General features: G+C 36.6%; 3 protein-coding genes across 6 annotated transcripts; 2 read left to right on the top strand and 1 right to left on the bottom strand.

Annotated features, from left to right (window-relative positions):
- The first annotated feature begins 1,326 nt into the window (after nucleotides 1-1,326).
- LOC140783274 (1-deoxy-D-xylulose-5-phosphate synthase 2, chloroplastic-like) lies at nucleotides 1,327-5,087 on the top strand. Its single transcript, XM_073130093.1, has 10 exons — nucleotides 1,327-1,512; nucleotides 1,653-1,808; nucleotides 1,884-2,048; nucleotides 2,161-2,311; nucleotides 2,432-2,703; nucleotides 3,189-3,462; nucleotides 3,536-3,843; nucleotides 3,962-4,243; nucleotides 4,337-4,621; nucleotides 4,711-5,087. The coding sequence occupies exons 1-10, from the start codon at nucleotides 1,444-1,446 to the stop codon at nucleotides 4,855-4,857; spliced, it is 2,109 nt and encodes a 702-aa protein (XP_072986194.1). The 5' UTR covers nucleotides 1,327-1,443; the 3' UTR covers nucleotides 4,858-5,087.
- Nucleotides 5,088-8,459: 3,372 nt separating this feature from the next.
- LOC140783240 (LRR receptor-like serine/threonine-protein kinase FEI 1) lies at nucleotides 8,460-12,260 on the bottom strand. Of its 2 annotated transcripts, none has more exons than XM_073130042.1 (13): nucleotides 11,988-12,260; nucleotides 11,785-11,920; nucleotides 11,633-11,704; nucleotides 11,435-11,506; nucleotides 11,240-11,311; nucleotides 11,084-11,155; nucleotides 10,922-10,993; nucleotides 10,603-10,709; nucleotides 10,254-10,445; nucleotides 9,843-10,175; nucleotides 9,276-9,530; nucleotides 8,958-9,091; nucleotides 8,460-8,878 (listed from the first exon to the last, which is right to left on the bottom strand). In XM_073130042.1, the coding sequence occupies exons 1-13, from the start codon at nucleotides 12,070-12,072 to the stop codon at nucleotides 8,657-8,659; spliced, it is 1,824 nt and encodes a 607-aa protein (XP_072986143.1). In that variant the 5' UTR covers nucleotides 12,073-12,260; the 3' UTR covers nucleotides 8,460-8,656. The 2 variants fall into 2 exon arrangements, with proteins under 2 accessions (XP_072986143.1, XP_072986144.1); XM_073130043.1 differs by having other exon boundaries at nucleotides 9,276-9,527.
- A 2,660-nt stretch (nucleotides 12,261-14,920) lies between these two features.
- On the top strand, nucleotides 14,921-22,246 carry LOC140783935 (protein FLOURY ENDOSPERM 6, chloroplastic). Of its 3 annotated transcripts, none has more exons than XM_073131079.1 (8): nucleotides 14,921-15,742; nucleotides 15,815-15,966; nucleotides 18,905-19,117; nucleotides 19,191-19,429; nucleotides 20,167-20,312; nucleotides 20,397-20,544; nucleotides 21,652-21,720; nucleotides 21,793-22,246. In XM_073131079.1, the coding sequence occupies exons 1-8, from the start codon at nucleotides 15,234-15,236 to the stop codon at nucleotides 21,886-21,888; spliced, it is 1,572 nt and encodes a 523-aa protein (XP_072987180.1). In that variant the 5' UTR covers nucleotides 14,921-15,233; the 3' UTR covers nucleotides 21,889-22,246. The 3 variants fall into 3 exon arrangements, 2 of the variants coding, with proteins under 2 accessions (XP_072987180.1, XP_072987181.1); XR_012108204.1 differs by having other exon boundaries at nucleotides 15,003-15,742; nucleotides 20,386-20,544; XM_073131080.1 differs by lacking the exon at nucleotides 18,905-19,117 and having other exon boundaries at nucleotides 15,061-15,742.
- The last annotated feature ends 312 nt before the right edge of the window (nucleotides 22,247-22,558 follow it).

Below are 22,558 nucleotides of genomic sequence, written 5' to 3'. Positions count from 1 at the left end.
TAAACTTTATACAGATGCATGCATATAATGAAGGCAACCAGTTTAGATTTCTTAAATAAAAGGCATAGAAGTCGCCGTTCTCAACTAGCCATTTTGTCTACCTTTATCGGCCTATGGGATCATAAATGATATATACAACCATACTAGTTTAGATGACACTAGCTATCATATAAATAAATATATATATATATATATATATATATATACATATATATAAATCAAAGGACAATGCCAGTTAGGAATCCTGTTAAACTTTGCCAAGTCCACAATATTAATCTTTAGTAAGCTCACTTAAGCTTGTCACATAATGGCAATATATTACTAATGCTTCGAAGTATTCTCCATACTTTATCGTAGTAAGTATGAATTGGAACTTAGCAGTTGGGCCTGGTCTTTTAATATTTTATCCTATCAGAAGTGACTTTCCATTGACTTCCAAGGAAGTTTCAAATCTAACGTTTTCCCTGCACAAAGGCAAAACATGTGTTCACTTGAAAATAGCATGGGAACATAAGTTTTGTATATATATATATATATATATATATATATATATATATATATATATATATATATATATCACATAAATGGATAATTCCTCCAATTTTTAATGAGATGTGGTTGCTAGCTAGAAGCTGCCAGGCTTTGCAAAATTTCCTGCAACTATGCCTAATCTTATTGCATTATATATATTGTGTAGCAATTTAATTGTAAAGTGATTACAATAACTCTCTCTCTCTCTCTCTCTCTCTCTCTGTATTATAATATGCTGGCCAAGTACCTACTGGCCTTGTAAATATTAGTGCATAGCTCTCCAAATAATATAGTATATAAAAAGGACAAATTGTGAGCAATTTTATTCTCATATTTAGTGAAGATATTATAGACTGACCTATAATTACTTGAGTATAAAAAATAAGCCTTAATATCTCACTAAGTGATAATATTTATAGATAAACATCAAAAAAATGTTATACTAACTGGTTACTAATTGGTTACTATCAAATAATTATTTGAATTACTTGAATTATTTGAATTACTAATTGGTTACTATCAAATAATTATAATTTCATTATTTACTGAGTAATGAGGACAATTATACGCACAATTCATTTGTCATTTGCTTTGAGAACAGTAACCTATCAAATTTAGGAAATGTTTCAAACCGGTAGAATTTTTAGACCGGACGATAAGCCGGGTCGGAACGGGCCGTCAACGCGCAGCGAGACGACATATTTGTCGATACAATTGATTGCAGAATATCTCGCTCGACAAAATAAAAACGCGACTTATCGACACAATTTATCGCTGCGAGCGCATTCTTACGCACGCTTTATAATCCTCGCACCTCTTCTCTTTCCCTGCACTTGCTCCTCTCTCCCCTCGCCTCTCACTCTCTCTCGTTCCTCTGTTTCTCTCGCTACAGTGGAAGCTTCGGGGTCGCGCATGGCAATCCATATATCTTCTTCTCCATTCCTCATGGCTCGGGCTCCGAGGACCAATACCAGGAGACAGGTAGAATTTCTATTTCCGACCTCAGCGTGGAGTTTTACGATCTGGGTCTTGATCGTTTCTTCTCTTTCACCGTTCTGCTATCATAAAGTTCGGATTTTTTTTATCCATTTTATCGGTCTCTTGTTTACTCGTTGGATCAGTTCCATGTGGGAGCGAGTGGGTCAGGTGGGGAGCCTAAGGTGATGATTAGGAAAGAGACGAGTGGGTGGAAGATTGATTTCTCTGGAGAAAAACCAGCAACTCCGCTTCTGGATACCGTTAATTACCCAATTCACATGAAGAACCTATCCTCTCAGGTAATCTGGATGCCCTGCTCTTGTTCTAAGATTTGCTTGTGGCTTTGTTAATCATGTAAAATGCATTGGATGTAGGATTTGGAGCAACTGGCTGCAGAGCTGAGAGCAGACATAGTTTACTCAGTATCAAAGACTGGTGGGCATTTGAGCGCAAGCTTAGGAGTGGTGGAGCTGACTGTGGCTTTACATCATGTTTTTAATACCCCAGAGGATAAAATCATATGGGATGTTGGCCATCAGGTCAGGAAAATGGGAAGACACAAATAATTAATGACTAACAATATGAAAAATTGTTACCCAATTGAGGTTTGAGCCCTTTGGTTATGGGGATGTTCTTTTGGTTCAATTGCAGGCTTACCCACATAAGATTTTAACTGGGAGGAGGTCAAGGATGCATACCATCAGACAGACCTCAGGGCTGGCAGGCTTCCCCAAAAGGGATGAGAGCATTTATGATGCCTTTGGTGCAGGTCATAGTTCGACTAGCATCTCTGCTGGCCTTGGTGAGCTCTCCTATCGATCTTAACGCTCATACTAAGAGAGCTTGCAAATTGAGAGTTCTTACTTCTAGTTTGTATGCTCCAGCCAGTTTGAATTCATTATTCTGTATGAATTATCAACAGGAATGGCAGTAGCTAGGGACTTGTTAGGGAAGAAGAACCATGTGATTTCTGTCATTGGTGATGGAGCCATGACGGCCGGCCAGGCCTACGAGGCCATGAACAACTCGGGTTACCTAGATTCCAATCTAATTGTTGTGTTAAATGACAACAAGCAAGTGTCTTTACCGACAGCGACCCTCGACGGTCCTGCAAAACCTGTTGGGGCACTTAGCAAAGCTCTTACACAGCTTCAATCGAGCAATAAGTTCCGCAAGCTCCGCGAAGCAGCCAAGGTGAAATTTTTTTTGTCCATTTGCTGGATCTGCTTGTTGTTTCTTTTCTTCACCTTTTTCCTGATGGAGATTTCTTCTGACCATTTGGATTGAGAAGTATGAAACTATGAATATTTAGATTAGACAAGATTCCTATAAGAGAGTCAACACCTATGAGTTAAATAGTAAAAAAATCTGTAATTTTTGCAAAAAGAAGGAGAAAACTTTTTGATGATTGGATATCTCCCCATTTATATGCAACAAGCTGTAAAAATCAATTTTTTTTAAGCTTGAAGTGATTTTTTTCTTTAATCTAACTTAACTGAGAATATACAAGTGTTAGAGCTGAAATTATATTGGTCCCCATACTAGTTAATCTAAATAAAATTAGTTAAAATCTATGCATGTAGTGCAATCAGATTTTAGTAAAATGAATTTCCAATTTGCATGCTAAATGTTAAAGAGTGTAAAACCATGGAAATATACTAAGCTCAGTTCTTTTACAGGGTATTACAAAGCATATGGGAGGACCAACACATGAAGTTGCTGCAAAAGTTGATGAATATGCCAGGGGAATGATAAGTGCCTCTGGCTCATCCTTGTTTGAGGAGCTTGGGCTGTATTACATTGGCCCAGTAGATGGGCACAATTTGGACGATCTGGTTACCATTTTCCAGAAGGTGAGATCTATGCCTGCTCCTGGACCGGTCCTTATCCATATCGTCACAGAGAAAGGAAAGGGATATCCCCCTGCAGAGGCAGCTCCTGATAAAATGCATGGTAAACCTCCTTTGTGGCTTCTTTTATATTTCCTCCATCTACATGCTCATTCATTCATATGTTCCCGCTTTAGGTGTTGTCAAGTTTGATCCTACAAATGGGAAGCAATTCAAGTCCAAATCACCCACTCTTGCATATACCCAGTACTTCGCAGAATCTCTTATTAAAGAAGCAGAAGCTGACAGCAAGATAGTTGCAATTCATGCCGCCATGGGCGGCGGGACAGGCCTCAATTATTTCCAGAAGAAGTTTCCTGACCGTTGCTTTGACGTGGGAATTGCTGAGCAACACGCGGTCACATTTGCAGCTGGTATGGCTGCTGAAGGCCTTAAGCCTTTCTGTGCCATCTATTCTTCTTTTCTGCAACGAGGATATGATCAGGTAAACAAGAAGAAGCAAAGACAAACGAGCTAATTAATATAGTTATTAGATATATATATATGTCTGGTGTTTTGGCATCTTGATTAAAGATATCTATCAACTTGAGTCATATCTGAAGGTTGTGCACGATGTGGATCTACAAAAGCTACCGGTCCGCTTTGCACTGGATCGAGCAGGCCTTGTTGGTGCTGATGGACCGACGCATTGTGGCGCCTTTGATATCACTTACATGGCCTGTTTGCCCAACATGATCGTCATGGCGCCGTCTGATGAAGCTGAGCTTATGCACATGATCGCGACGGCTGCAGCCATTGACGACAGGCCAAGTTGCTTCAGATTCCCTAGGGGAAACGGGGTCGGAGTTGACCTTCCTCATGAGAACAAAGGAACTCCCCTTGAGGTACTCCTCGACAATCTCTAAATTAAGTTACACACATTCTACTGAGTTGTTAATTAGATGCTCATGACCTCCAATTCCTTGCCTTTTCTCAAGATCGGGAAGGGAAGGATTATGATAGAAGGTTACAGAGTTGCCATTCTCGGATACGGTTCAATTGTTCAGACGTGCTTGAAAGCTGCAGACTCACTCAAAGCCCACGACATTTTCGTCACCGTGGCGGATGCTCGGTTCTGCAAGCCGCTTGATGCAGAGCTCATAAAGAGGCTTGTCCATGAGCATGAGATACTAATCACAGTTGAAGAAGGCTCAGTTGGGGGTTTTGGTTCTCATGTGGCTCATTTCTTAAGCTTGAACGGTCTCCTGGATGGAAACATCAAGGTATATATATATATATATATATATTCTCTGCATGCTACTATAAATAATTTATTCTCTTCTCTTATAGTGGTAATAACTTTTACTTGCAGTTGAGATCTATGGTGCTACCGGACAGATACATCGACCATGGCTCGCCTCAGGATCAGATTGAAGAAGCTGGGCTTTCTTCAAGACATATAGCTGCCACAGTGCTGTCTTTGTTAGGAAGGCCGAAAGAAGCTCTGCGGTACAAGTGATGCTGGTTACCTTCTCATGTGGGATCCATCAAGATAATTCACTCCTAAAGTCCTTTGATAATTAGGTATGGTTAGATTGCGACCATTGATTCTCTATCAACGAGTGTTCATCAAAAGCTTATGGAAGTGATTTGTTGAGCTCTCTTTGTATGGACGTCTTGTATATTGTCTCTACTGTTTGTATGGTTATCATCAGTACTTATCAAATATAAGTTCTTCCTTTTTTTTTCTTTCTTTTTTAAACTTTTTTCCTTTCGTTTTTTCACCTTGTTGTCTATTAGATGGATACATTAAAAAGTGAACATTAAACCATCTTAATTTCTCAAAACTCGTAGAGAGCAAAATGTCGCGAGTTTAATCCGATTGTCTCACATCTATGAAATCCATTTTTGGGAGTAAGTTTCTACAAAAGATTAGAAACACGTTTAAATGCACTTCATTATGTATTTGGAGGCTTTATCAGGATAAACATAACGACACAGGCTTCCTTTGGAATTATTTGCTAAAATTACAGTTAATTCCAAGCAATTATTGTTTTGAGGAGTCAAATCATCTCCACCTCATCTTGTGTTTTTGTTTTTTTTTTAATTTTCTCGTCACGTTTTATAAGCAGTTACCTAATGATCGGTCCAAATGTTTAGGGTTTCTTCGTTTTGGTAGAAGTCATCAAAATTTAAATAATTTTATTTATGATTTATAGTTAAATACCATTATCTAATTTAAATAGTTCTATGGATACCGGATCTCTTATCCTTATTTTTTTATTCCAATATAGAATTGGAACAAGTGAGATAATTCTGGGTCATAGTACTGCAACCAAACACAAAGAAAAAAAACATATCTTTCCTCTAGATTATAATAAATAAGAAAAATAAGTACAATAATTAATATAATAAATTATCTTATTCTTTAATCAAATAAGGCCTATGTGATTCTACAACTTAGATCCATGTCTATTCCGGTGCAAGTCTGAGCTGGATTTGTGGAGTTTGTTATCTAGGGTCAATTATTATTATTATTATTATTATTATTATTATTATCCTTTTCAAGCAGAATATTTAAGAATTTTATATTATAATTGTTTTACACATGTTAAGATTTGAAAATTAACTTTATTGTCATAATTGTTTTACACATGTTAAGATTTGAAAATTAATTTTATTGTCACTTTCTCTAGAAACGAGTGGATTAAATTACGCATTAGGCGGCTGCGTGAGGCACACAAAAAATTTCATATAGTAGATATTATCTCAATTATAAAAAGAGAAAATTATATTTCACCTCTGGGGTCGTAGTCGGGCTTGAATTCACTTTACTCATCTATAGTTTAATTTGTGTCGCTTTATCCCTTTATAGTTATATCAAAACTAAAATGATCGATATTTTTTTAATGTGTTTGAAAATTTTATTTAATTATTTATAACTTTGTTAATAATAAGTATCATAAAATTTTCTATATAAAATTTTAAAAGTTTGTGGTATACTCGAAGAAGGTTAATGAATTTATAAGATAATTTACGGATAATATTAGTTTTATTTTATATCCATGGGCTCTGAGAAGAGTCATTATTTTTCATGTTTAGCCGTAATACTATAATAGAGAGAGTCATCTTTCTTATTCAAAACCAGGATAATTAGTAACAGCATAGAAATATTAATCACGGTGATAATGATACTAGATTTTTTATGATGCTGGGTTAATACATACTATATATATTTTGAAACTTCTGGCCCTGATTAAACTTCATAGTTTTATTTAGTCCAAATTAACTTATTTTCCAAAATTTCTCAAAACCTTCTGATTTCGAAAGCTTTGTTTTATCCTCAGGACTTCAAGAATAAAAAGAGACAACCATCACACAATGCAAGTGTTTCTAATTTTCTAAGCAACGTTTTGCTTGCATGCATTAGCCCGGAAAAAGGAAGAAGAAAATTTGAATAAATAAAAAATAAAAAACAAAACAAAACAAAACAGAAGTATGTTTTACCAAAAATATGTAGCAAAAAAAAAAAAAAATACTCATATTACCCTAACGTTAGAAAAATATAGATTTCATTTAATATTTTAAGCTTCGATAGAATTTAAAAAAAAAATAGAATATTCATGTTTACTTATGATGTATGAACCACAAGCTTAACTGACGTGATTTGAGATCGTTGTTGACCAGTAAAAGATACCACGTAGCTGCGAATGAAAGATTAGAAATAAGTCAAAAGTCGTCTTCACGTGAAAAGTACGATGAACCTCTTCATCCAGTAATCAACCAGTTGAAATCTAATCTGAGCAGGATCATATATGTCAATCTGGGCAACAAGCTCAAAATTTCATTCTAGCTCATCGACTTCAGGATCATATATATTCGTCCTATTCTCAATTTTGTTTTCTATTTATGTTATTTAAAAATAAGGATAAAATAGTTTTTAGAGAGGAAAAATCTAATGGTGGATAATATAAGGGAAGCAATTGGGAGATTTTATATAGTTAAATGGAGCGATGGTTTCACAACTTTACCAGAATCTACTTTAACTTATATTAATGGACGTATTATGGAGAAGAAGAACTTAGGATGCCATACAAGAACCTTGGATACTTCCATGATCACAGACGAAGATGACGAAAGGTTAGATATGTACATGAAGGCTTGTGGGCCTAAGGTGACAGGCCCAGAGGGACTCATCGCGTGACCATTGGCATCATACTATCACTCCGTCTTTATGGTGGACCCTTTTGTTTTCTGGGATGAAGCTTACAAGTCGTACCTGGGCACAAGCACTGGGACAGTGGAGGTAAAGGATATTATGCTTAGTTGCTTACTTGGATTCATGGAAATGGGACCTCCCTTGTCCCCAGTTAAAGCTGAAGGAATTTAAGAGAGAGAGAGAGGTGGTATTGGGAAGTGGGCGTGCATTGCATGGTTTCAGCTCTCTATGCACAAACTTTAGCCTGAAGTGAATCTTGGCTATAAACAAATCATGGAGAAGTAAGCAGCAAGCTCTGACCCATATTTCCAAAGTCCCAGAAGCTTGAAAGAGTGAAACGTGGTGGTAATTAAGTAGCCAGTCTTGGTTCTCTGTGAAAGTTTTATTCTGTGGCCATTCCTAAGCTTCGTTGACTGGCTTTTGATTAGGGTAAAAATTATAGTTTACTCCGTTTAGTTTGGCTACACATACCAACTACCCCTGTGTACTTGTAAACTTAAGCATTTAGTGCAAATTCAATTATATAAAAACTTAATTATCTGCATAAAAATATAGTCTGATTTGATGACACTCGAGTAGTTTAATAATTTAGCAACCTACTTACAACAAAAAAGTATTAGCGCTAATGGTAATAGGAATAAGATTAAGTACTTATAAGCATAAATTAAAATGAGTCCAAACCATAAAATTGTAGAATATAAGTTGCCAATATTTTTATATATATATATCTTTAGCATCACTAGCTGTGATGCTAAAGATAGTATTTGATGTCTGTACTAGAATTTGGTGTACAATTCTTCAGCAATTAAATGTATAGTACTTTATACTATTCCTCATTCAATATTGGCTTATAATGCAAACTGTAACATCCATTTTCGTCTAAATTAACCAAGGATAAGAACTTGCTTTGGAACTCAGTGGAAGGTCTCATATATTATATATATACAAGAGAAAAGGTAGTGCCTCACAACCAACTTGGGTAGGTACTAGGAAGGCATTCCCAAACTACAAAACTCCCAAGGTGGGGGATATAGAAGGGGGCCAAGATGTTCACAAGTGGTGCACCTACAAAAAGCTTAGCACATTAACTTCATATCTCTTAGATGTCCAAGTGGGGCTCATAGAAATCACTCATGCAGGGTGACAAGATCTCCTCCTCTAGCATTTTCAAGATAATGTTCATAGAAGGACGATCATCGGGGTTCGCTTCGGTACACATAGCAGCGATATCAAGGATGGCTTCTATCGCTTCAACATCTACATTGCCGCACCTTTCATCCACAATTTCTTCTAAACGATACTCCCCTTGTAGTGTGTTCAGCTGCAACATTTGGAAATTATTTTGGTGTAACAAAGAAAGAGAACAACGGGAAATATGATAAATTTATGCAGTTACTTACCCAACCAACAATATTTAAGCCCCTTTTAACAAAAGATGGATCTGTAGGTCGCTTTCCAGTCACTAACTCTAATAGGAGCACTCCAAAACTATATACATCTGACTTCTCCGTCGCGTGCCCATTTTGCAGGTATTCTATGGCATAGGAAGCATTAGAATGATTTGAATGAATTATTTAGGTCAAGATTGACTTTGGTTAACTTAACAAACCAAGCAAATGACTGAGTTTACTGATGCATCTTCTACCTTTTTCTACATGTTAAGCAAACTAATCTTGTTGCAGGTCATAAAAAGGTAAGCGATGGCATGAGTAGTATACCTGGTGCCAGATAACCAAAAGTGCCAGCAACGACAGTAGTGACATGGGAATCTTCATCTACAAGAAGCTTAGCCAAACCAAAATCTGACACATGGGGCTCCAGGCTTCTGTCAAGTAGAATATTGCTGGATTTTATGTCCCTGTGAACAATTGCAGGAGAGCAATCATGGTGTAGGTATGCCAATCCCCTGGCGGAACCAAGGGCAATCTTCATTCGCGCATTCCAGTTTAAGGGCTGCTCGTTTTGACCATCTTCTGAAATTAGAAATGCAGAGTGGAATGCCAATATCAAGAATGACGGCCAGGTAAAATAGCGTGGTATTTGAAATGTTTGCAGAATGGCTAGACGTCAGTTTATATAAAAATCAAGTATTAGCTTATGCAATCACAGATTAAAGAAGGAACTAATATCTATGGTGTGAGGGAAAAATACGACAGAGTGCAATTTGTAAATATTAAATAGGGTTGTGAAAAGAATTTGACCAAACCTATTTAATATAAGCTGGAATGGAACAGCAGTAAATTCTGCGAGTGGTTATCTGAAAAATAGACAAGGACAGAGCTTACCATGCAGAAAATGATCTAAGCTGCCCAATGCCAAGTAATCGTATATGAGAAGTTTGGCAGAGGGCAGTCTACAATAGCCCCGTAGATTGACAAGGTTAATATGCTTGATGCTGCCGAGAATTTCTAGCTCCCTTTCAAAAGCTTGATCAGATCCATTGCGGTTCCTATCAATCCTCTTAACAGCAAAGACGCTATCGTCATCCATCATCATCTTGTACACCGTACCAAATCCACCTGACCCAACCACATCCTCTTCATCAAGTAGCTCCAGCGTTTTTATTATCTCATTGGATGTGTATGGAAGGTTTCCATGAAAAGTAACAAGCTTTGTACCTAAAGAGAGACAGATAATAATGTTATATTATGGTGAGCAAGATGAAGGAAGCGAAAGAAGGTGGTTGCATTGCATACCATAATCCTGACCATTCTGCTTATCTACTTGTACATATCTTCCACCAAGGTTACCCTTTCTCGACAGTAAACATATCCAGAGGAAGCCAAGGACCACAACTAATGCAAGGGCCATTGTAGACATGGAACCAATAATAATCCCATTGAGAAAACGCGACGTTTTCTTAGTTGGGATCGGTGTGATTCCTATTTCTATAATTACAAAAAAAAAAAAAAAACAATGGAAACTGCATTTAGTATCATATGCAACAATGTGCTTTACTGAGTTATTACATGATGTTTAGAAGAGAAAGAAAGACTGAGCTGTCTTCATTTTAGTTGTTTACTAAACCTCATATGAAAAACTTGCCTGGTGATGCAAAAGATTCAGAGTGTGGTAGCACTGCAGGATAACCCAGTGTACCACGGCATTGTTTCTGAATAGGCATGCCACATAGCTCCAAATTTCCCACAAACCTGCAGCATTTTGTATCTTTATAATTACTCTCCAAGAAAATCGAGTCTGTTAAAGCAATAACCTTATTGCAAATGAAAATTTAACTTGCTTTGAAAGAAAACTCACGTAGCAAACTTAAGGGAGATACTACTATTAATATCAGAACGAACTAGATACCAAAAAAAAAATGATATGTTTTGGAAAGATTTGGGAAATTAGAATGCCATCTTACGAGCTACTTCTGAAAGTTCCAAGAACTCCAACACTAGGGATTTCACCAGAAAAGAAGTTGGTCGATAGATTTCTGTAACGCAAAACATGATGAGATATTATTTACCAACAAATAGCAAAATTGGCAAAGCTACTCTGGATTAGCAATAGATTTGGAACTCACAGAAATCGCAAATGGGTGAGTTGGCCGATCGAGGGAGGTATCATTCCCCTCAGTAGATTACTCGACAAATCCCTACATTTCAAGTTACATTCAAGAAAATGCAACAAAACAAGCAATTAATCTATAAAAAGAAGAACGATGTTTAGGGGAACATACAGGATGGTAAGATGGATTAGTTCTCCAATCTCGGCAGGGATGCCGCCTTGAAGGTAATTAGCTCTCAGATAGCTTCAATTTTTTCGCAAAAGAGTTCATGCACATAAATACGAGGAAGAATCCCAAATGGAAAGAAATAATTTTTTTATACAAAACAAAAAACAAAGCTAGCGAGAAAAGGGAAATTTGGCATACAGTGCTCTCAGCTCCGCACAGTTCTTGATCTCAGGAGGAATGGGCCCATGCAAGCTATTCTGATGGAGAGCCCTGCACATGCCCACATACAAATCCAACACAAAGGTGAGACCTTTACCTTCGAAACCCCCTCCCCTCCTTACTCCAAAAGACTCAAAAGCCCAAATCAGATCAAGGGGGAAACATGGCGATTCTTACAGTCTCTGTAGCCTCTGCAGCTTGCCAATGTTCGGAGAGATCACTCCTCCAAGCTGCATATAAGGAAGATTTCTGCAACAAATACGAAAAAGAAAAGGCTAAGAAAAATAGTAGAAAAGAAGGGAAGCGAGAGAAAAATATACAACACTAACATGGACCGGACTCTAAGGTCGGGAAAAGAGCAAGTGACTCCGATCCAACCGCAGGGAGTTGCGTCGCTTCGCCTCCAGCTCCTCAGCATCTGCTTCGTGTCATTGAAGGCTTCCTTTAGCTCAAGCAAGGTCTCACCTGCCATTGCGAAGAGATGAGTAGAGGAAAAAGAGGCTAAGGTTTTTGTGCAGTAGTACAAAAATACCATCTTGGTTTAAGGCCACGGAGGGGAAGAAGAGGGCCGCCATGGCAAGGGAAGCTGAGAGAGCTAAGGCCCACGAAGATGCCATTTGCGTCTCTGAGGCTTGTTTGCTTGCAGTTGACGCTGGAGACGGAGATGATGAGGAGGTTTTGAAGAGAGAGAAAGGGTTTTTTGTGGACGGAGAGAGTGGGGTGAGGGGGGTATAATTTTGTTGGATTACGGGAAGCGTCCTTTAATTATGAGAGAGAGAGAGAGGGGGGAGAGGGATGAGAGAGAAGGGGATTGGAAGCAGACAACAATTTCATTGGAAGTCGTGCGGAATTTCCAGAAAAGAAGTAGCCGTTGTGCCAAAGATTTCAAAAGCGCATCAATCATCCGGCCTTCGCACGTGACAAGGTTCGAAGAGAAAAGACGAGCCCAACGCGAGATCAGCAGGGATTGGATTCGGTGTGGGTGCCTGCCGCCGGTTTAGGCGCTTTTTTCACGTAGTTGATGTACGAAAAATGCACGACAGACTTAGATCACGGCAGTTTGATGCTACATCAGACGCGGCAAATTTTTGATGGAATCTAAGTATTTTGGCACAATTAATCTTTTATTTAGTTTATATCTAGCTTTTTAAGTTTTACAAATGAATTTAATATAAGTGAGTGAAGTTTTATATTTTAGATAAAGACAAGGTTTGATACTAGTGTTAACTCCAAAGACTTAGGTCCAGATTGAGTCTAAATTTTGAATACGAGTAGTCGACTTTATTTCTTAGTTAGTCATAATTTAAGGATCTTGAACTAGGCTAAAAAAATTATAATATTTAGTTGTGAACTAACCAAAGTATAATTATTATTTTTTATGTGATGCTAAAATAATAATAATAATAATAATAATAGTTTTAGAGGAAAATACATGATGTATAAATCTAAACTAAAATACCCTTTAACTTTGATGATAATTTTTAATATATATATATATATATTTAAATTACTGATTTAAGGGCTTCCAAGCATACAGGCTTAGAAGTAGGCTCACAAATGGTTTTATATATTATTGTTATTTTTTAAAAATAAAGTAAGATTAATATTTTTGAATAATAATATAAGGTTATTATTTAAAAATAAAGTAAAGATATGTTATTTTTATTTTTATTTTAAAGAAGTTCTCCGTATTGTAAAAAATTATTAAAAAATAAAATAAATTATTGCTGACTTAAAATCCTATAAATTTTCAACCACTCTATAATTTATCGTGGACTTAATAAATTATAATATTTTTTGAAGAAAAATAAATTTATTTTGGAGGATTAGAGATAGATGAGAGGAGATATAGAATATGAGTGTAATTATTAATTTGATATAACATGAAAAATTAAAATTTATATATATAATTTTCTAAAAAAATTGAGATACAAAATAGTATAAAAATATTATTATTAAATATGTAAAATATAAGTGCAGGTGAGCCATTCTAAATTCATATTAAACCTATTGAGAGATTAAATAATAAAATTCTAATTTTCCACTCGTGTATATAAATATTTTTTCAAAGTTTATTTTTTACTCATGATAAAATATGAGTTCTTTTATAATAAAAATAAAAGCATTGACAATGATAAAATTGATAATTTTAAATCATGTCAACGATAAAATTAAAATCAATCTGAATTCATATTGCAATATTTTATTTATTAGAGAGTGAACTTAATTATATATAAAAATAATATTTAGTTACTGAACTTGATTAAAGATCTAAATTCAAACCCAACAATGACTAAACTACTAGGAAAGACTTCAAGATTAAGTGGCCCTCGCCTTAGATCACGGCCCTGCATTTCATAATGCTCTCAAATGCCGAAAGAAGTTAACGTAGATATTTAGAGAAGAGAAAGTGAAGAGAAGATGGAGCAGAAGTATGCGATGATCTTAATGGATGGCTTGATGCGTATCGAGGATGAGGAAGGAAAGCAACTAAGTGATAGATAACATTATCACCTATCTAAATCCCCAGATGTTCTTCATAAGCTCGGGGTATAATTTAAATTTACTCTAGTGTTTAGTAAATATTTGTCCAACGACGAGAAAAAGAGAACATGAAAGATAAGCAAAGAGAAAGAGAAAGAAAGGAGAGTTCATTACATTGGAGTTGGAGGGCATCTCAGTACACTGCTAAGCTACGGTGAGAATTTGCTGATCAATAGCTTGCAAATTAAGTGGATTCAGCTAATGCATCGCCCTGCGGGCTTGTAACTTTGTAGGTGGTGGAAGAAACAATTAGATTGGGAAATAATTAAAAATGTTCTTCGTTTTGCTTTTGTTATAATTTATACACTATTATATAAATATTTATTATCCGATTTGAAAACCACCGTGAGTTGGCTTTGACAAATAAATAATATTTATTACATTGTTATAGTAACGAAAAATGACTTCATATTTTATTTTATTTAATCTTAAAAAACATATTTATAGATTATTAAGATTATTTTACATATATAATAATTTTAACTTATATATCTAGGAATAAGAGAACAAAAGATGAACCTTTTTTCTGCTCGCCAAGGACTTACTTGTTTAGGTAAGTATCTAATCAATTATTCCTCGATTGGAGAGGTCTGCCGTTCTTAGCAGAAGTAATTATTTTCTCGCAAAGAACCATTACCGATTTATTTGTAGTAAAGTAAATTATTAACGATTTAAGATCCAGAAAAATTGGAGAAAGGCAGCAAGCTTGGTTTTTAATTTTTAATTTTTTTAAATTCTTTTTATCAGATTGGTAAATATCGGAAAAAATGGCATCTTATACATTTGGGGTGATGGGCCCGGGCTATTCCAAAGATCTCATTCCCAAGATTCGCTGGTACGCTCACCGGCGTCCATTTCCCCGGCGGGACCCATCACTTATCCGAAGCCACTCGTGTTCTTCTACTCTTTCCGCTTTCCTTCCAACTCCCATAGCCGCTTCGCCCCCGGCCCCCTCCAACCCCTTTCCACACGAGCTCGCGCCACCTCTTCCTTCTCCGAGAGCGAAAGCAATCGCCCCCCACTCCTCACACGCAGTGTTCGTAACCAAAAGCAACTTTTTTTTTTAATTCCCATTTCCCACCCTTCGCTTTCCGAAATTGCGTCACTCTCTCTCTCTCTCTCTCTCTCTCTCTCTCTCTCTCCTGAGCTGTCTTCCTCCACCTCCTTCCTCCTCCCTCTCCTGCCCTTGAGTATTTCTTCTCCTTCCTTTGTCCCAAGGGAGACATGCGGGAAGATGGCTTCGCTCACGGCGCTCTTCCTCGCCCCCTTCCCTCCAAGAAGAGCACAAGAGCTACTCCATCTCTACCCTTCACCTGAATCCAAGAAACCTAGCCTAGGGTTTGCTTCCGCCCGGACGGGGAAGAGAGGAGGTGGAATCGTTAGGGTTTGGGAGGCGAAGGTGGAGGACAATGCTTTCGTTGTGGGCGAGAAACCCGATCTTGAAGCGGAGATATACGACTTCATGCAGAAGTCGTCGAAGCCTTCCCATTTCCCGACCAAAGGGGAGCTGATCGCCGCCGGGAGGTCGGATTTGGCCGCAGCCGTCGTCGCCGAGGGAGGATGGCTTGCTTTCGGATGGGATTTGGATGAGGAGGAGGAGGAGGAGGAGGAGGAGGAGGAGGAGCGGAGCAAGGAATTCGACGGCGGATACGATCACGAAGACGGTAGATTGCGTCAGGGCCGGTTTGAGATTGGTTGCGGTCATCCGGATTACCCCGAGGCTTCTTCCTCTGGGAGACCGATGTAAGCTTTCTTTGTTTCTTGTCGTTTGAGTTCTTTTGGTTTCTATTTAATTGCTTTCTTTGGTATTGGAAGGGAGATGGAGGGTGGGGAGGATGGTGGGATTGAGGGGATACTGAGTAGATTGGAGAAAGAGAGGAATTGGTCGTACGGGTTGGAGTTAAACGGGCGAAGGGAAAATGAACGAGTACCGCAGATTAATGGGGATTTTGATCCTGGAGATTTAGGTGAACTTTCTTTCTTGTAATAAGATGAGAACTCTTATAATGAGCTGTTTGTCTGTTCTGTAGTTTTTCGTGCTGTCTATTAATTTGGAACGGTTAGATAATGCTGGCTGAAAAGATGAAATCATATCTATATCTATACATTTACATGTACAATCTTATATTCTTATTCCCCAAGAACTTGCCTGCTAGTTTATTTTCCACATCTACATGATTCTTGTTGCTTAATCTGTATCTAATAGCAAATGCTAATTTTTTTATCAATACGAGATCATGCTCTTAGTTCTTGTGACACGTGTGGTCGGAGCATAAAAATGTAGGTTCTTTTAGGTGTTAGACACTGAACAATGGACATGCTCTTCCTCCCTACTCTGTAAGACAGTATTTCTTGAGCATTCATAGTGTTAGCATGGTGCCAGATTATTTGATCATTGATCAATGTTCTTGATGATTCCCTAAGATTGATATAAGCACTTGGTTTTTGGTTGAAACTTCAGCACTGAGTGAAAAGAAAGAAATATCATGATTTTCAATATAATGGTTCAAAGTATAGGCCGATATGTATCGGCATCGGCCCTTAACGATCCGAAGAAATTGGGGCCAAAACCAGTTTTTCCGTAGTTTCAGCCTAATATTGGCCGTATTGGTTGTAGTCACAAAATTTTGAATTTTTCTCTTATTCAGACTATATATGGAACACATTAAAAGTTGCAGCTAAACCTGAATATAACTCAAAACATCAATTATTAATCTCTTTAATATCTTGAGGACCATATTTTACATTCTCTTTTTTTTCTCTCTTTTTTTCTTTTTGCTGCAATTTTTCTTCTTTCACTTCGTCCTTTTTTAGATTTTCTTTTAACATTTGTTGCAAAGGTGCTTGTTAGCCTCATCTAGAGGAGGCTTTCTACGGTCTTTATTGCAAAGGTGATGTGACGACGAACACATGAATTTACCGAGTGCATCCAATATTTAATATTGTTCTTAGTATTTTTACTAATTGTATTGTGTTTTTATTATCTTATGCAAATAATCTAAATATTCATATCTTTATTTTTCTCTACTTCTAAGATTCTTCTATGTTATATATCACAAATGCAACTAATATTGCTGATACGTATCGATTTTCCTAACAACTGATACCGATTCTTATAACTTCAATTTTCTTAGGAGGGATTTCTTAAGGATCTTGGAGAATTATTTGCTTTTCCTTGCACAAAATTTGCCGATAATGTTGCAGAAAATCTGGCATAGATTTGATAGATAGGCAGTATTAGAAGTGACAGATATAGATTAGCATTAGTAAATTTATCGTATCAGACACTTTTACTCCTTTCCAGAAAAGGTATATTCTTCTTTAGAAGTTTGGTGGGGACGGTTCTTATGATATAAACTTCATGTCCTGTTCTATAGAACAATCCAAACTTGGGCATCATGTGGAATTCCATATTAGGAAGCAAATGACTCCTAATTAATCTACTAAATAAAGATGGTATATGCCTGCAAATCAGTCAAGTCTTCACAATACCAAACAAGAGCAGCTGTCGTTTTCCTTTTCAATCCTTGCGATAAGTCTCCCTACCTCTTATAAGCAAGCCATACAAAGGGAAAACCGAGCTACTTGATGAGAAGTACAGAAAAAGAGATGTATCTTGGGAATAATACTTTACATATTAATATATCATTTTGAAATCATAATCCAATCATGTTAGACATTGAGCCGACTTAGAAGAGTTGAGAAGTAACAATAGATGGTTCAATGCCTCCAACTGATAAAAAATCTGTTTTAGGAGATGAATAACCTTTACCTCACATTTGCTAGGTGTCTAAAGTAAGTATTTAACAATTTGGCACTTTCCTCTTTCTATAGAGGGAATCATACTCCTTGCAACTGATAGATTGCTCTCCTTCTCTCTGTTGTTCTTTGTACCCATCCCTAATGGTATATGAATAGATACCCTTTTTTATGCTATTGTGCCGATTTCCTGTGGTTCTTGCTTGCACATATGCATGTTTGTGGTAAGACTTAAAATTTCAATCAGTCCATTTCATTTTTAATGCTTTTATTTTATAATTCTTCTAATTAGTATATTCTATGTATGAAAAAAATTAGTGAATAATTATTGTTACTGATTTGCCAGTGCATGATGTACGTAGATACTGATATATGTTTTATGTAATCTTATTAACAGCATGTACATGGCATATGCTTTTACTAGCATCAGTTAAGAAATAGAATGTCTCCACCCAAAATGGTAGTGGCTCGAGTTTATGCCGCTGCCATTATTGTACTTCTGTCTACGGTTTATACTTGTCTTCTTAAAAGGGTCAAGTATTGCTGGGTCTTGTTTTGAGTTTTGACTCACCTTAGCAATAATCAAATTCTTGTTGATCAGATATCTTGGTTATGTGCAATATCATCTACAGAATCAGATGCTCTATGTAACTATTTCCATACTGAGTTTTACCATTTAATGAAACCCGGTGAAACATTTTGGAGCTTGTTGTTCCCACTTTTAATTTGGTACTGTTTGCAAGGCCACATACTTGATAATATCCTTTTCCTAATTCCTCTTTGTTCTAGATATGAAATTTTATTGACCTATAGCTAATATATGGATGGGAGAGATAAGTGCTCTTTCATCTTTAGCTTAACATATTGACTGCAGATGCACTTTGCATCGCGCAAGACATCCAGTTTGTTGCTATGGATTTTATCATATATTTTATTTCTTCTAATCTGACATTCTATGATTTATGGTCGACTAGCTAAATTTGCTACTGAGAAAGCTACTAATTTAGTATTTCTTAACTAGTACTCTCTTCTAATGCATTCAAATCTTCAAGAATCTAGTTGATTGAGGACCAGAGGCCACTTTCTTGCTGGTCTGTGAAATCCTACTTCTCTAACTGACAAGACACTTTGCAACTAAATATGCAGTTTTAGTCACCCATAAAAGCATAATTGGAGGAAGAGAGATAAGTAATAGCACAACACGATCAGAATTTGAAAAGGAAAGTTCCTATGATTCTAGGGGTTTACATTCTCAAAATGTAACATCAGCCGATGTCAATGGCACAACAAATTTAACATCTGACATGTGGAGGAAATGGAGCCTTCGCATGGCAGGCTTTTCTGAAGCTGACTTTGAAGGTTTATACTCTCTTTTAGCGCTATTGTGTTTTTTATTACTGTAAGATATCTTATCATGTCATGTGATTTGCAGCTGCTGAAATAGTTCCATCTGACGACAGAAAGATATCGGAACATGGTATTTTAAACGATGTTTTAATGGATAATAAGATTCATAGACTAACTACAGGAGCAGTTGGAAATAGAAATGGAGAAAAAGAATCCTACTCTGATGGGAAGCAGATACGTGGACGTCTTCAGCATTTGGAATCAGATCTTACCTCTGCGCTTCACTTATTAAGGTCAAGAGTAAACAGTGTTATATCAGACAAGGTACATTCTGGTTCTTCATTTATATGATTATGTAAGGCATAAGCTCTTACTGCTTACATTTTCTGACCCTTAGTCATAGCAAATATCTTGCTATTGCTTTTAGCTTTTTACTGCCAGTGTTGATTGTCTACGTGGAGCCATAGGCCCTTATTTTCCACATGGCATTTGTGTTATTCCCTTTTTCTTTGTCTTGTCCAACATATCTTTTTTCTGTAACTCTGATAGCACTTGTTTTAGGTTTAAGATGCTGCTGTGCTGGCATATAAGGAAAACATGTTGCTGCTGATAGCTTTTTACTGCCAGTGTTGTTTGTCTGTGTGGAGCCATAGGCCCTTATTTTCCACATGGCATTTATTGTATTCCTTTTTTCTTTTTCTTGTCCAACATTTCTATTTTCTGTAACTCTCTGATAGCACCTGTTTTACGTTTAAGATGTTGCTGTGCTGGCATATAAGGAAAACATCTAGCCTTTTGTCTTACCCTCTTTTCTTTCTCTTCCTTTATGGAGATTAGTGTTTATTTAAAACATCTAGTCTGTTTGTTTATTGAGACTCGAATAAGATGAATAAAAAACAAGAACACATTCTTGTGCTGGTCTATTTGTGCAAACATGATCTGATTTACTTTCTCAAGGGAAGTTCATGAAGTTTTTCAGGTAGACTAACTGTTCTTTTTTACTTGTAATAGCGAGGTATTTTTGCGCTCTTATATTTGTTACCAATTTTTATGTTATCCAGGGCGAAGTAAACTCAATGAATGAGTTGCATAGGTTCTCTGATGCTTGGGAATTTCAAGAGACTGAGGTGATGAAGGCTCGAGATAAGCTACGGTCAATTCGTGCCAATTTGACGGTACTAGAAGGCAAGATGGCACTTGAGATTATGTATGTACCTTTTATCTTTGGTCTTTTTGTCTTCCTGTTTTAAATTTAGCAAAACTTAGTAGTCATGGTACAGCTTGTACACAGTGAAGCACAGAAAATGATGGAAGAGAAGCAAAAGAAGCTAGAGGCTGCTCAAAAGGCTCTTCGTGATCTTCGTACAGCCTGCATTATATGGCCTAATAATGCTTCGGAGGTTTTATTGGCTGGATCATTTGATGGATGGACTAGTCAGGTTTGTCTTCTAGTAAAACTTCTAGATTTACTCATTAGTTTCATACTTTTGACTGCTACCATGCAATCTACAATGAAGTTCTCTCTGGCTGCTGCCGGAGTGGAGAGCAGAATCACGGAGCAAGAAAACTTTGTGAGTCCAAAAATGATAGAAATGAAGAATGTCTAGAAAGAGAATTAGATCATTTCTAGTATAAAGGACGTAAATGATTTGCAAATTTAGAATCTAGATTGAGTTCGTAAGGGCAGTATTGCCTTTAGCTAATGCATTCAAGAGGCTAGCTCCCATGGCTAAAGACATTTTGCAATAAATAAAGTAATAACGTTCAGTATAAGATTCTTACTGCAAAGTGGGTTGGGATTGTTTGAAGCCTGTAGACAGCAAATCTAACAGCGATCTTTACTTATAAAGATATATCCTTATATCTGTGTAGTGTGATTTCCATGGATGGATGGATCAGGTCTAGTTGTAATTCCACGACCAACTTGATCAAACCAACTCAACAAGGATTGATCGGGTTTGGTTAGATTGGAGAATCTGCATGATGAAAGTTGTTTTACATGGTCTACGTTTAGTTTTTGTCCACAACTTGACCCAGCCCACCTGACTTTTAGCTCTATCTTTAAGTGATTATAGCTGACAACTTAATTAGGATTCACAAAATTACCCCCTCAAATAGATTAGCTTTGTATAGGTTGTTTTTGAGACTATGGGTGGTTTGGTTAAATTTTTAATGTGACTAATCCTATCGGGAATCTACCAAGGTGTTCTGCATGCTCTCTAGGATGATGCAGGATCCTAGTTTACTATGTCCACCTGTGAACAAACTTAATATACAATATACAGTTATATAAAAGAAAAAATGGAAATGTAAACATCTACTCTAATGCATTCATTTTGGGATGTTATTTTCATGAGATGTAAATCAATAAGTGAAAAGAATTTGTATGTTGATGCCTCAAAAGAAATGCATGCTATTCTCACGTAATCCATATAAAAGAATGAATTAGTCCTCTGATCTTCCGTCTTTTGCAGTGCCACAAAATCCCTCTTAATCCTCTAGCTGTTATTGTGTTATAGCACTGACTGTTATAAACTATTGTGCAGAGAAGAATGGAAAGATCAAGAGAAGGTGTCTTCTCTTTGCTCCTGAAGTTGTATCCTGGCCGATATGAGGTTAGTAGCTTTCTGTTTCTAGTTGCAAATATTTCACATTAGTGAAATTAAACATTTCTGATCATTTCACAGATCAAGTTCATTGTTGACGGTACTTGGAAAATTGACCCATTGCGCCCCATTGTAAACAACAATGGCCATGAAAATAACCTTCTTGTGGTCTCCTGATGTGTGATATGCCTGCTATGCATTTTGTAATCTATTCTTCAGATGAGGATTTGATTGATGTAAAATTTCAGTCAATTATTTTCCTTTTAACAACCCAAAGGAATTAGACTTAGGTGGCATTTATTTGTGAAATAACTTCTAAATTAGTTTAGCTATTTTTATTTCTTAAATTTGTATAAGAAAGTTTGTACTAGTTTAGATTATTATAGTGTTTGGTTGGAAACTAGTATAGTGTTATAGACTTTACTATACTAGATTAAGTTTATGTTTATTCCACGACTACATAGGGATTTTTCTTCTTTCCATCGGATCATAGATGGGCAATAGCATGAAATTGACTTTCTTGTCCACCCCGGAATTAGAGTTGTTTCTACCTGGTATGCTTTTTTGTTGTCTACTGTGCGGACGATTTGAATTATACAAAATTTCAACCATTTTTTTTAACAATCCAAACGCATTCATTTTAGGGATCCTCTGTCCATGAATTCGTAGGTGAAGAACATCATGATTATGATGCACTGGCACCCTTTGTCCCAATAGCAACAGGTAAAAAGCTTTTGATAATGTTGATTGCTTGTATATTTGGGCAATTGTGACTTCTAATCAATGCATGAGCAAATTTGCTTAACTCTTAACATTTGTGAGCTTCCCACGTTGTTCAACAGAACAC

Source organism: Typha latifolia, chromosome 3 (assembly GCF_019914945.1).
Source record: "Typha latifolia isolate L0001 chromosome 3, TyphaL0001v2, whole genome shotgun sequence".
Lineage (NCBI taxonomy): Eukaryota > Viridiplantae > Streptophyta > Magnoliopsida > Poales > Typhaceae > Typha > Typha latifolia.
Note: the sequence above shows the minus strand (reverse complement) of the source record. Positions and strands in the feature narration are given on the sequence as shown.

Coding starts and splice junctions, on each gene's coding strand:
- LOC140783274 (XM_073130093.1), top strand. CDS start 1,444: ATGGCAATCCATATATCTTCTTCTCCATTCCTCATGGCTCGGGCTCCG. Junction 1,513..1,652: donor GGACCAATACCAGGAGACAG/GTAGAATTTCTA, acceptor TCGTTGGATCAG/TTCCATGTGGGAGCGAGTGG. Junction 1,809..1,883: donor TGAAGAACCTATCCTCTCAG/GTAATCTGGATG, acceptor CATTGGATGTAG/GATTTGGAGCAACTGGCTGC.
- LOC140783240 (XM_073130042.1), bottom strand. CDS start 12,072: ATGGCATCTTCGTGGGCCTTAGCTCTCTCAGCTTCCCTTGCCATGGCG. Junction 11,705..11,784: donor GACCTTAGAGTCCGGTCCAT/GTTAGTGTTGTA, acceptor TATTTGTTGCAG/AAATCTTCCTTATATGCAGC. Junction 10,176..10,253: donor GCAGAATGGTCAGGATTATG/GTATGCAATGCA, acceptor GTCTCTCTTTAG/GTACAAAGCTTGTTACTTTT.
- LOC140783935 (XM_073131079.1), top strand. CDS start 15,234: ATGGCTTCGCTCACGGCGCTCTTCCTCGCCCCCTTCCCTCCAAGAAGA. Junction 19,118..19,190: donor TTCTGAAGCTGACTTTGAAG/GTTTATACTCTC, acceptor TGTGATTTGCAG/CTGCTGAAATAGTTCCATCT. Junction 19,430..20,166: donor ACAGTGTTATATCAGACAAG/GTACATTCTGGT, acceptor TATGTTATCCAG/GGCGAAGTAAACTCAATGAA.